General features: G+C 36.6%; 1 protein-coding gene across 1 annotated transcript in view; it reads left to right on the top strand.

Annotated features, from left to right (window-relative positions):
* Positions 1-14617, top strand: part of RANBP9 (RAN binding protein 9) — a 134482-nt gene that overhangs the window by 93373 nt on the left and 26492 nt on the right. Inside the window, exons 6-9 of the mRNA XM_049883989.1 lie at positions 7963-8147; positions 11061-11173; positions 12296-12404; positions 14213-14403. Of these exons, the coding sequence (XP_049739946.1) occupies positions 7963-8147; positions 11061-11173; positions 12296-12404; positions 14213-14403 (598 nt within the window). The remainder of the gene's footprint in view (positions 1-7962; positions 8148-11060; positions 11174-12295; positions 12405-14212; positions 14404-14617) is intronic.

Raw genomic sequence — 14617 nt, 5'->3', positions numbered from 1 at the left:
TAGGCACAATGTAGATATTTCCATTGCAAATATGAGAAATTAGAAGGAAAGAAGGGGTTGTGGGTATCAAGCAAGTTCATAACCCAGCAGGGCAAATTCTATTAGCTCTCAAGTCTTAAAAAGAAACCTGAGTGGGGAAAAACAAAACATGAAAATAAATAGGATTTTTTAAAAAGTCCAAATCAGAGCCAAGATAATTTTCTGATGTATTGGATGTGGAAATGTGAGGAAGAAGACCTCACTTCAAGATTTTTGCTCTGAGAAAATGAAAGAATAGAGATGTCACTTACTGATACAGGGAAGGCCATAGGTAGAGCAAGTTTTGAAGGCGAAGATCGGGACTTCGATTTTAGATATATTAAATTCAGTTGTCAAGTAGACAATTTGATATACAAGCTTGGAATTCAAGAGAGTTGGAGTCTTGGTGGTGCAGTGGTTAAGAAGTCGGCTGTTAGCCAAAAGGTCGGCAGTTGGAATCCACAAGCCACTCCTTGGAAACCCTACAGTTGTACTCTGTTGTATAAGGTCATTGTGCGTCGGAATCGACTCTTTGGCAATGGGTTTGGTTTGGTTTTATCTGGGCTAGAGATAACATTTGGGGAGCTGTTGGCATTTAGCTCTTATTTAAAATCATGAACTGGATGAGCTCAACAAGGGAGTAAATGTAGACAGAGAAGAGAAGTGGACCAGGGACTGAGTGTGAGTCCTGAGGCATCCAAATTTGGGAAGAAATGACAAAGTTGAGAAGGAGCAATCAGTGAGGTATGAGGAAGACTAAGAACTGGGCGTCCTGAAAGCTAAATGAAGAAATATACCAAGCAGGAAAAAGTGAACAACTGTGTCGAACACCCTAATAACGTCAAATTAGACTTGAACCAAGAATTGGCCATTTTGTTTAACAGAGTGGGGGCCATTGGTGACCTTGAGAAGAACATTTCAGCAGAGTGATGGAGAAACCCTGATTGGCGAGAGTTTAAGAGAGAATAAGATGAGGGAGATGATAGCATGTGAACTACTTGGGAGGATGTTGGTCACAAGAGAGTATAAAGAAATGGGGTGGTAGTTGGTGGTGAAAGTGAGGGCAATAGATTTTTTAAAGTTAGTAAATTTAGCAGGATATGATTTGTTTGCCAGTGGTGATGACTCAGTAGCGAGCAAAAAAGCCTATGCAGAGAGGAAAAGTACTGTAGTGCTCGTATCTTTGAGTAAGCAAGTAGGGGGATGGAATCAAGGGTATAAGTAGAGGGGGACTGGCCTTTGATAAGCTCATCTGTGGTGACAGACTACATGGCAGTATGTAGGTACAGTGCTGGTGGGTGGGTTGATGTGTTCCTTAACTATTTCAGAGCCTTTGGTATGAAGACTCTAATTTACAGTTGATTAAAGGGCTTAGTAGCTGTTCTTTACTCTTCTTATGTGTCACTAATCCCTGGTGGCACAAGGGTTAAGCATTTGGCAACTAACCAGCAGCTCCTTGGAAACCCAGTTGGGGCAGTTATACTCTGTCCTGTAGGATTGCTATGAGTTGGAACCGACTTGTCGGCAATGGGTTTGGTTTTTTGGTTAAAAAAAAAAAAAAACTCTTTTGTAAAACCAGCTTGTTAGAGTGAGTGGTTTTTTCATTGGTTTTGGTTTCTCATTGGTACAGAGAGTGGTGATCATTTGGAAAAGGCTCATTTGGTTGTAGACATGGACTGCTTCTGTGCTGCCTTCTAATTATTCCCTGCCCTACTTTTAAATCACCATTGTTCCCCTTGTCTGTGATTAACCAGTGGTGATACTCAGTTTTGTAATAGTGGATACGGTGTTACTATGGTGGTGGTTATAAGTTTCTTTATGATGTATTGGTTCTGTACCTGTGATCTCTCATTAGCCGGGTGCAGCATTGAATTCTGAAAGAGTATATATATATTTGCAGAAAAGCCAGTTTACCTAGACTGTATCACAGCTGTCATGGAGCAGTTTTAGGGTGTTTATACAGCTCCGAAAGCCTTAGATCTTTTTCCAAAAAAAATCTTTCTTCCCAACTCACCTCATCAGTTTTAGAAATGTCTTTATCTATAGATTAATTCTGTTTGGGATTAGGTAAATTCCTTTTGTTATAGTAGCTTTTTTCATTTAAAATGATACTACTATTCCGTTTTCAAGGCTGACTTGAAATCTACATTTTATAAATGCATTATTTGCATCTGTTTTCATTAGAAGAAATTTTTTAAATATAGAACAAAGCTTTGTTATTGAAATATATTTTTATTGTGTACATTAGCTTTTGAACAGTTTCTAGATTGAAAGTAGTTTTAGCATAGGTCTTTATCTTGCATAGGTTAAGAGAAACGAGGAGGTCTGTTTTTCTGTTCTTTTCATAAAGAGTTAAATTAATCCTATTTCTGTCTAGTTCTGCATGGCAGGAGTAAAGTTTTTTTTTTCCAATTCAGAAACATTTTCTTGGAAGACATTATTTCATATAAATCTTTAATCTGTGTAGAAGCTACAACATGGATGAACCTTGAAAACGTTGTTGTTAGGTGCTGTTGAGTCGGCCCGTATTCATAGTGACCTTATGTACAGCAATGAAATATTGTCTGCTTTTGCTCTATCCTCACAATCAGTACTCTGTTTAAGCCCATTGTTGCAGCCATTGTGTCAATCCATCTCACTGAGGACCTCCCTCTCTTTTGCTGACCTACTTTACCGAGCACGATGCCTTTCCCCGCTATAAACGAGGTAGAGTCACGCCATCCTCACTTCCAGGGAGCATTCTGCCTATACTTCCTCCAAGACTGATTTGTTTGTTCTTCTGGCAGTGTCCATGGTATATTGAATATTCTTCGCCACCACCACAATTTGAGTATGTCACTTCTTCAGTCTTCCTTATTCATTGTCCAGCTTTCACATGCATATGAGGCAATTGAAAATATTATGGATTGGGTCAGTTGTACCTTAGTAATCAGAGTGACATCTTTGAAAACATTTATGCTACATGAAAGACCACATGGTGCATGATTCCATTTATACAAAATATCCAGAATAGGCAAACCCAGAGGCAAAAAGTAGATTAGTAGTTGTCAGAGGTGCGGGAGTGGGAAGTGGCTCCTAGTGAGTACTGGGTTTCTTTTTGGAGTAATGACTGTGTTTTAAAATTAGATAGAGGCAATGGTTGTACACCTCTGTGAATATAGAAAAAGCCATTGAGTTGTACACTTTAAAAGGTTTTTCTATTTTCTTAAAAATCTATAGGAAATTAAGGGCTGTGTCCTTGATTCTCTTCCCCCAAATTCTCCATTTTTAAGGTTGAATACATGGTATAAAAAATATAGTTAACTGCTTTTCAGTGAGCCAGAATTGATTTAATATTATTTCAGGTTTTTTATTTCTTTCTGATTATGGAAGGAGTATCAGACCCATTGCGGTTGAGTGAACTCTGACTCATAGTGACCCTGTAGGACAGAGTAGAACTGTGACCCTGTAGGACAGAGTAGAACTGCCCCATAGGGTTTCCGAGGAGTGTGACTGGTGGATTTGAACTGCCGACCTTTTGCTTAGCAGCCAAACTCTTAACCACTGTACCACCAGGGCTCCACAGAAGGAATATATAGTGTTAAATATTCAAATAAATATTTATAAATACAGAAACGTACAGTAGAGAAATTTCCCATGATCTTAACCTCTTTAGATATGATGACTGAACTTGAGTGTATACCTTTGGAGACCTGTTTCTAAACATGTGTAAGCCTTTACGGCCCTTTTATGAATGTTTACAAAAAGAAAAGATGGGATCATGGGATACACACTATTTTATAGCTTATTTTTTTCATTCAGCATGTATCTTTGGACATCCTTCTGTATCAGTATACAAACTTTTTATTCTTTTTTGCCCTTTTATGTTTTAGATGAGTGTACTGCCACAGTTCATCGATTCTGACATGCACATTTTTTCATAGTTTATCATTTCTGAAATGGAGATGCATCTTAGAATCTGTGGCCTGTCAGAGTCTAAGTTTTTTCTTAGACAAATTAGATTTGATGAATATGGTATAATATCACCTATTGATGGACATTATTTTTCATATTTTTGCCATGACAGATAAACACTGCAGGATATACATGTTTTTCTGTAGGGTTATATTTCTGTAAGTGAAAATACTTGTCCATCTTAATAGGTTTTGCCAAAGTTTGTTGTTAAATTTTACACCAGTTTACATTTCTCCATGTAGTGGATCCGAAGACCTATTTTCTCAACCCTTGTCAACTCTGGGCAACTCTTTTAAATATTTATCTGATGTGCAAAAGCACACACTTGTTTAAATTGCATTTTTTAAAAACTGAGTGAGATTAAGTGTCTTTTCATACTTTATTGCCCTTTTGTATTTTTTGTACGAATTGCCTACTGTAAAAACAGCTTGTAGGTGACGTCTGACCTCCTCTAACTTCACAAGGGGTAGAAAGAATCAAGATCAACAGCCCCAGGCTGATTCCTATGAGGGGGAGGTCAAACATGCCTCCTCCTCTCTACCATCTTTACCAATTCTGACACCAACTGTCCCTCCCATGGCACTCTCTACTTTTCTCCTGGGTTCAATAATTCATTGCAATGGCCACACAGAACTCACAGACAATACTTAAAATTATGGGGTGTATTAGGGAAGTAAGAGATACAGTTCAGGCTCAGGAACACTCAGGATACAGTTCTTCCATCAGGACAGCCTCTTTTCAGCTGTACTTGCAGGCACACCTCTCTCTGGCCTTGGGCCTCTGCCCAGAGGCACTCATCTTTCTACCTGCCATGGGTCTGGAAGCCCACAGCGCAGTCTTCTGCTGCTGGCTCTCTCTGCTGCCTTCAGTGTTAGAGCTGTCTCCTGGGTCCAGGAACTTCTCAGTGCAGGGATTCCGGGTCCAGAGGACATGCTGGCTCCTGGCTTAGTGGTTGTGGGATTCTCTCCCGCCTCTGAGTGGCTCATTTCAAGCCCAGCCAGCTGGCAGAACTGACCAGTCCCTTTGGTGGGCCACAGTTACCCTATCACATAGCCCTACCCAGTTGCTTGGGTGAGAGTTACAAGACCATGGCTAGAAAGGCCACACAAAACTGATCCATCACACCACACCTACATATTACTGGACTTGCTGGTTTTCTTACTGGTAGAATAAGGAGGTTGTTAAGCATCTCATCTCTCTTTGCTTAAAAGGCTTTGAATTTGCTAATTCTGTTGATTATTAAGAATCAATACAGTTGCATACCTTGCTTTAAATGACTTTATATTTCTTGATATTTTGACACAGTATTCCTTTTGTTTCTGATTTGTGTTGCTTGGTTTATAAATTGTTTTAAACACATCCTCTGGGCTTTTTGCTGTGAAATCTAAACTTTTTGTATTCACACACAAATTATTTGCTCTTGAACTTATTTTGTACAGTAATTACTTGTGGTAACTATTAAAGCAAATAAGGCATAAATACAGAAAATGAAGATATGATAAATTTGGAGTTTTAGGAAATACAGTTCAGTTTAGGATTTGGTACCAGACAAACCAGTGTTGGTGTTCTCATGTCATCTCTGCCATTTATTAGCAGGGTGACCATGAGTAAGTTACTTAACCTTAGTTCTCAATTTCTCTCTCTTTGTTGTGGAAATAATAGTTACCTCACAGGATTAGTATCATTAAACCTTGGCATTTAGTAGACACTTAATAACTCATTCTCCTTTAGATGTGACAACTAATTAGTGATCGAGCCAAAAAAACTCTTGCATTTTTTTTGTATACTTGAAGCTACTGCAATTTACACTTGATTGTTTAATCTCGAAATATTGGAATATATATGAATGTATTTCTATATGAATGTTAAAATTCAAATCCACCCTTTTCTTCCTTTGGAATGTGTGCACCACCTTCTGTTTTTAAAAGTGTTCCGATGTATAGATACATCAAAGTAGTAAATTTAGAGTAATATGTGCCCAGTTAGGGTTATACTTCTATGGTAGCTAGCTTTAACATGCAATTTCTGCATTAACCATCAGAGAGATGCAAATCAGAACCATGGTGAAATACCATTTCACTCCCAGTAGGGTGGCAAAGATGTGGGGAAATGGGGCTGTCATCCATTGCTAGTGGGACTGCAAAATGGTACAGGTGTTGTGGAAAACAGTGTGGCAGTTTCTCAAAACACTAAAAATAGAAATACCATATGACCCAGCAATTCCACTCCTAGGTATAGACCCAAAAGACTTGAAAGCAGAGACTCAAACAGAGACTTGTACACCAATGTTCATTGTAGCACTATTCACAATAGCTAAATTGTGGAAACAACCTAAATGCTCATCAGTGGATAAATGGATAAATGGATAAACAAAATGTGGTATATACATACAATGGAATCCTATTCAGCCAGTAGAAGAAATGAAGTCTAAATATATATACAGTGTGGATGGAGCTTGAAGACATTATGCTGAGGGAAAAAAGTCAGTCACAATAGGGCAAATATTGTATGACTTATATAAAAAGATAAGAAAAGGCAAATGTAAGAAACCACAGTTTCTTAGTGGTTACCAGGGACAGGAGGGAGGTAATTACTTTTGTAGTACTAAGTTTCTGTTTACAGTGATAGAAAAATTACATTGATTAAATGTAGGGTTGCACAGCTGATTAATATAATTGCTGTCAATAAGTTGTACATCTATAAAAAGTTGAATTGGCAAAAGTCGTGGAACAGATATGTTTATAATAACAACAAAAAAGTAGCTGCTGAGGCTGCTTACGTACAAACCAAGCACTTCAGGGAACTTGGTTCCTTGATTTAGAGATTTAGGATCATGGTTTCATGGGACATCTGAGTTAATTGGCCTAATATCGTTTATTGCTTCTGGTCTACCTCCTGTTCCGTTGTGTAGTGCCTGGGGTCTTAAAAGCTTGCAAGCAGCCATCTAAGGCACAACAATTGGTCTTCATTCTCCTGGAACAATAGAGGAAGAAGGACAGTCAGAAATAGGAGGAGGAAATGGAATGTGTGGCTAATTGCTTCCATGAACAACTTCCCTCATTGCCATGAAACCAGAAGAACTGGATGGTGCATGGCTACCAATACTGAACATTTTGATAATAGATTCCATAGAAGAATCCTGATGGAAAGGGGGAAAATGCAAAACAGAATTTCAGATTCTCATGGGATCCAAATTTTCTGGAACCATGGAGGCTGAACAAACCCCTGAAACTGTTGCCCTCAGATAACCTTTAAACCTTAAACCAAAAATATCCCCTGAAGTCTTTTTAAAAGCAAACTAGCTAAACTAGTAAAAAAATGTCTACCTTAAGCATTATGGTCTCTTAAGAACTATCTGTATGGGATCAATTGACAACAGCAGCTTGGAAGACTAGATAGGAGGAACCTTAGGGGTCGTTGAGTTTATGTTAATGGGAAGGAACAATTCAGAAAAGCAGGATGAGAATGGCTGCACAACTTGAAGAATGTGATCAGTGTCACTGAGATGTATGTGTAGAAATTGTTGAATTGCTGTATGTTCTGCTGTGTATATTCTCAACAACTGCAAAAATGAAAATTTCTTAATGCAGTTTTTAGTAATGTATCGTATATGAAGGCAGGGATAAACCTTAGTTATGTTTATACTTGAATCTCTAACTACCATATGACATACTCTGAAGAGCAAGAATTATGTCTTTATATATTAGAAGTATAATGTCACTTGGTAATGCAGCATGTTCCCTGAATAAATAAAAAAGATGGCATAGGTGGTTTGATGTTTTTTTTCTTGATGGTTAGATTGCAGGGGTGACATTTTTCATCCACCATAATGTATCTTAGATAATTTTTAAGTCTTCCTCTGCTAATGTTTTGAGATTTTAAAATAGGCATGAAATAAACTTGTGGATCTTTTAAAGATAGCATTTAAAGGAATGAGTAACTCTTTAACATCAAAGGAATAGGCATTTAATGAAATCTGTTGTCTTGCAGCCAAATTTGTATCCCACTGTGGGGCTGCAGACACCAGGTGAAGTAGTTGATGCGAACTTTGGGCAGCATCCATTTGTGTTCGATATCGAGGACTACATGCGCGAGTGGAGAACCAAAATCCAGGCACAGATAGACCGATTTCCTATTGGAGATCGAGAAGGGGAATGGCAGACCATGATACAAAAGTAAGACTGAAGAAATTTAAGTTGATTTTATTTAAAAGTATATTTTTTATAAAACATTTTGTTCTTTCGGTGTTCTTGGAAGCTTTTTAAACTGCTAATTTAAATCCTAGTAATTTTAGTGTATTACTGATTATATTTTAATCTTTCTACAGTCATTTACTCCAACTGTTTTTAAAAATTAAAAATAATGTTTGATTTGGAGGCACACATAGAGAACTGTATTTCAGTCTGACTTATTACTTTGATGGAGGAAGTAAAATGACTCTGGATTGCTTAGGTTAGATTAATTTATTTGCCATCCTTAGTAATATGATTGAGTGGTTTCCATAGGTTACATAATTCGACTTTTAATATTGATGAAAAAGGTAAATTCAGAGAGGTAATCTAGATTGCGTAACTCAAGATCTGTGATTTTTTCCTCGGGAACTTGGCTGTGTAGTTTAGTAGTAGTTCAGATATTTTACGGGGAAAATTGTTGATTGCTAAGAGTAAGCATCAAAATAATGGTACATCTTATGTGTTGGAATACAGGCTTGATGTGTACATTTTGCGTTTCAGAATTTTCCAGTGAATGGGTTACTCTCTAAGAATACCAGCATTTCGTTAGTTACTGTTGTGAGCTGCCATCGAGGCAGGTCCAAGTCACGGCAGCCCCAGTGTGCAGAGTAGAACTGCTCCATAGGGTTTTCGAGGCTGTGATGTTTTGGAAGCAAATCACCAGGCCTGTCTTCTGAGGCACCTTTGAGTGTGTTTGAACCACCAACCTTGTGGTTACTAGTCAAGCACTTAACTGGGACTTCTGTTTGGTAGGGTCCCCTTTTTGCTAAATACACATTCAGTATGTCGATTCAGGGAAATTATAATTGCCTTTGTTCTAAATAAGAAAATCTGACCCACAGCCTCAGTTTAAGGAATTTTAAAAAATATTACTAATTAATTTTAATGCCACTTGTATGTGTTATTATTATTAGACTTTTAAGAGAAGGTAGAAGGAATGAAGATTAAGGAGCAGTGAATGTGGAATTAGGATTCCTAAGTGCAGGATACATACTTAAAAAAAAAAAAAGTACAGGGTACATACTTAGGATTCAGTATTAATAATGGTGGACGGTAGCCGGCTGCAAAGCAGAAAATGTGGGTCAAATAAAAATACTATAAACTGAGATAAAATCATCTAAATTCCTAATTTACCAAAAATTTTCAATCTGTTTTATCAGGTCAGGAAACTTTTTTTTTTTTTTTCTTTTAAGTAGAATTTCATTATAGAAGCCAGCAGAAAAATATAATTTCTATGAGTCAGCTTTTTAGAGTATACCTTTGCTGAAAGGCAGTGTCATTAGTACTAAATGGTAACTCTTAAAGCATGAAACACTATAGACTTAAAAACTAAGTAAATATCATTAAGTTTTAAAAGTCTTCTTCACTATTGCAGTCTAACCCAAGAAAATAGCAAAGCCTTTCAGGTGACATCAACCCAACACAGTTCATCTTAAATGTCTGTATAATTGTTTCTAATGTTTTTAAATCTAAAAATCTAATATAAATAACATTTTGTATATTTTTTTGGAGGAGAAGATGATTGGAAGACATGATGAGTCTGAAAACATGCTTCTTCCCTAGAGCTGCTGTTATCTAGAGCCTAGACACTAATACCTTTGTCCAGCACTGTAGAAAGAGAACACCTACTCAGAATCTCATAGTTACCATGAGTTAGGGGTGGGATGGCGTGCTCTTCTGGGCTCATATCCCTTTCATACTCTAAAAATGGTTGCCACTGAGCATTGCAACAGGTTAATAGTAAACATTTTTTATCTTAATCCTGTTGCCAGAGTTCAGTGAGAACCGCCTCCTACCCTTACCCTTTTGCCACAAAATTGATAACTCGTCATGATCTCTTGGGTGGTTCATTCTGAAAGACTGATTCACCCCCTCCTTTAATTTAATCTGAACAATTGGATGAAATAAAATGAAAAACCTGTTTCTTACAGATTTTTCCTGTTCTCCCCTCTACTCCTCCTCCGCACTCCCCCACCCCCATTGCCTCTTGTCATTTTCTAACTGTAGGCACCTTAGGTCCTTAGTTGTGCCAGCTGGGTTACGAGTTGGATATTTGGATATATTGGAATTTGGGTTAGATATTGTTGGATCAGTAGTTTTGCTGATTACATTGTGTGTTTTGACCACTTGGTGGCTTTTAAAAAAATAACTTGTGCTCTGGAAGTTAAGTGCCACTTACATGTGCTACATGTATCATCATATTTGAGTAATTAACCTTCTGTGTAAAACCATACTAATTGATTTAGATTAGAAGACTGACTCTTCATTGGTTAGTGTTGCCCTCATAGACTTTGCCCTGGAAGATTCCCTGAGTTCACCTTAGTGTTTCTTCTGTTTATACACCTTATGGCCCCATCTCATTTGGGTGGTAAAGAAAGTGATTGAATGATGGAACACAAAGAGTAAATGATTTATTTTTCTAATTGTTTTATTTTATAAAATGCCATTATTTTACTGGGATAATGTGTTTAATGTGTTATGAGTGAAGCAGAAATAATGGTTAGTGGGATTCAGCATAAGGATAGGAAGTAAATAGAAAAGGAAGTAAATAGGGTGCCAAGAATCAAAGAAAGGGCCGTTTAATGCTCTCGGTTTTCTAGTAATATTTATTTTAGGGAGAGTAGTCTCAACATAACCCACTGCCATCGAGTCAATTCGAAATATCTTTGGAAAGGTTACCTGAATAGAAGAAAGAGATATTGTGGACTTACTTTAAAGACGGGGTTTTTAAACCCTTAGTTGTTTCAAGGAAATAGGTTGATTTTGTAACACCAGAGTAGACCTTGTTTATGTAAATTGTAGGATACAGCGTGTATTCGTTTGACTAAAAGATGTGTTTCTTCTTTTTATTTTAAGAATGGTTTCATCCTATTTAGTCCACCATGGGTACTGTGCCACAGCAGAGGCCTTTGCCAGATCTACAGACCAGACCGTACTAGAAGAATTAGCTTCCATTAAGAATAGACAAAGTAAGGACAGTGTGGTGCATGGCTGACACTTGTTTTCAGATTATAAGTTTGGGTACTTCCATTTTTAGAAATTTTATTTTTTTAATTAAAAAACACTTTCAAATACATTAATTTAAATTTGATGCCCCTAAAATTTATTTGCATTTACACTTTGAAGATCAGGTTTAAAAAGTTCACAAAGGACTGTGTCATAGTTCTGGATACAGAAAGACAATTGTTTTGGAGAACTTTTTTTACCTTTTTTTTTTTTTTTTCCTTAATGTTGTGCTTTCAGGAAGTAAACGTTTTATAATTTTTTTTTTTTTTTAAGAGTAAAGTAGTTCTGATAGCAGAGATGACAAGTGAATGGAATTTAAATATCTTTTAATTTAAATTGCTAAGTTTAAGATAGCCAGAGCTGTAGGCCTGTTCTTTCAGGGGCAAGTCAGCACACTAACTCTTCCACAGTCAGCCATCCTAGAATTGCAGCTGCTGGTGCATCAGGGAGGCTCTGACTTAATGAGAATGTAGGGGTAAAACAAAACATGAGGGGCGAAGTCATGATGGATGAAAACAATTTTTTTATGTGTCAAACTACTAAAACAACACTTATTACATTGTGTTGTAGCTAATTGCTCACTTGTCTGTCTTTCTCATTATTTTATGAGCTCTGGGAACAGAGATGATCACTTAACTCATTTTGCATCCTTATCATCTAATTTGGCAAGTGTTTGACACACAGTGGATGTCTGTTGAATTCAGTTCTTACCCAAAGGCTAGCATTCTTCTAGTTCAGAAGGTCATTAGTTGAGAAGATAGTGTGAATATTATTAAGTTATTCAAATAGTCTTTTTAATCTTTGTGTTTGAGACTTCGATATTACTTAACAGGTTTTTTTCCCTATATTACTGGTATGTTAGTTTGTGATTTTTTTTTTTTTTTGTAGTTTGTGAAGACAGTTGTTTTTCTAATACGTCTGAAATTTTTCCTGGATTTTCTAATGGAAACTATGATTTTAGAAAAAGAAATTACAAGAATTTATTTAAGAATTTCTTACTAATCCCCCCCCCCCCTTTGAAGTTCTACTGAGGCTAACGTTTCTACTTTTCAAAAGTGAATTTTTTGCTTTTTTTTTCTGAATAGGAATTCAGAAATTGGTGTTAGCAGGAAGAATGGGAGAAGCCATTGAAACAACACAACAGTTATACCCAAGTTTACTTGAAAGAAATCCTAATCTCCTTTTCACATTAAAGTGAGTTTGTGTAATAAAATATGCTTTATTTGTTTTATACATATATTTATATAGATAAGTATGCATACCAAGATTGGTTTCATGTTTAATGGTTTTAATTTTGGCTTTACCTTGTTTTACAATAATTACATATAATTTTGTAATATAGCACATTTAAGTAACAGGTTATAAAACACGTTGAACACTATAAGCAGATGGCACCTTTTGCTGTGTGCTTGTTCTTTATCATCCTATGCATATGTCTAAAATTTGAAAATCTTACTTGGTAAATGTATCTCTTTCCCCCCGATAAGTCTTACAATAAGTCTGTTTGGCATTTTTAAATGGTCTCTAATGAATCTTTGTTATTTAAAAAATCAGACGTTATTAAGCTTAAGATTTCAATTCTAAGCAACAAAAATCCTCTGTAAGCCAAATGTCAGAATTGTGTTCTTCAGATTAAGAGTTAAAATGAGGCCATTTGGGTTAAGAAGTTGGGAATGGAGCTGGGTTGAAGAATGGTGGGGAAAAGGCTATTGTTACATAAAAGTACAAGGGTAAGTCCGAAGGGATTTCTACTAGAGTTTCCAGTCACACATGCATGGGTTTATTCCAAACATAACATGTCCAAACATGTCTCTGCAATCAGTGGGTGGCTGCAGACAAGTTCTCTCGGTAATACACATGTCTTAGTCTCGTTAGGGTGCCTTCAAAAAAAAGGATACTTTTTATGCCATGGAAAAAAAACGATTTTGAGGTCAGGACTAATATCAAATTTTTAACAAAACTCCGGTGGACATCTTCCCAAATCATCGAAGCTTTGCAGCAAGTTTATGTGAATGCTGCCGCACAGAAGACAAGAGTTGATAGATGGATCAGATGTTTTAAGAAAGGTCAGGAAGATGAGCCAAGAGAGGGAAGATTGCTCAGAAGGTTATGGCAACTGTTTTTTTAGGATTCTAAAGGGGTAATCTTCATTTTCTTGAAGTACACAGGATGTTCATGGGGGCTTATTGTGAAGAAGTTTTAAGAAAATTGAAAACTGCAGCGGTGAGAAAAAGGCCAGGAAAGTTGTGCTGAGGAGTTTTTTTTTTCCATCATAGCAATGTACCTGCTCTTTCTTCGAGGGTAGCAAGGGCTGTCCTGTGAGAATTTCATTGGGAAACCTTATCCCATTCACCCTATATCCCTGATCTTGCCCTTTCAGATGTCTTTTTGTTCCCAAAACTCAAAGAGCATTTAAAAGGAACACAGTTTGAGTCCCTCAAGGATGCCAAAACTGCCATTTTGAGATGGTGTAAGTCGAAGAGCACGGAATTCTTCAGGAAAGGGTTGTGGAAACGCCACCTTCAGAAGTGTATAGACCTAAATGGAGGATATGTCAAACAGTAGCTTCCCATTTTGATATTTTTGTTTAATAAAGGTTTCTAAGATTTTGTAGCGATACTTTCTGACTTAACCCTTGTTAATCATGTTTTTATGTACCATTTGATCTGCTACTAAGTACAAATATTTTGTTTAAATTATTTTTGGCTGCAAAAACTTAAGCCCATTTTAATTTTCTCTTATAGCTACATAAAGAGTTTTATTTTCTCTAGTAAATCTTGATTAAGGAGCTAAAGTTATTGTAGTGTCTTTTGCATCATACTCTCATTTTTTGGGAAATTTTTTAATTCATTTTGATTAATACTGTATAAAAACCGTATTTAGTATTTTTAAATACCAAACTTACAGATAAAATATAAGTTCCTAAAATATTTCCAAAACTTGTTGCTATTAAATAAACGAGATGATTTGAATATTATGTACATTTTTCTCTTCTCTTTTAGAGTGCGTCAGTTTATAGAAATGGTGAATGGTACAGATAGTGAAGTACGATGTTTGGGAGGCCGAAGTCCAAAATCTCAAGACAGTTATCCTGTTAGTCCTCGACCTTTTAGTAGTCCAAGTATGAGCCCCAGCCATGGAATGAATATTCACAATTTAGCATCAGGCAAAGGAAGTACTGCACATTTTTCTGGTGAGATTCAATCTTAAGACATTATCTCTAAATTTTTACCCTTCTTTATAATTTTGAATCAAAACAAACAGAAAATCTAGATATTTTCTGGGTAGCTGTCTTGCAGATGTGTATACCTGGTCTTAAAGATATTTCGGATGAAAACTTGTAGGTGGATCAGATTCCTATGTTACCACTATAAGCAGTAACTTAAAGAACAGCTGTTTCTGAAAAC

This window comes from Elephas maximus, chromosome 1 (genome assembly GCF_024166365.1).
Source record: "Elephas maximus indicus isolate mEleMax1 chromosome 1, mEleMax1 primary haplotype, whole genome shotgun sequence".
In the NCBI taxonomy this organism is placed as follows: domain Eukaryota; kingdom Metazoa; phylum Chordata; class Mammalia; order Proboscidea; family Elephantidae; genus Elephas; species Elephas maximus.
Note: the sequence above shows the minus strand (reverse complement) of the source record. Positions and strands in the feature narration are given on the sequence as shown.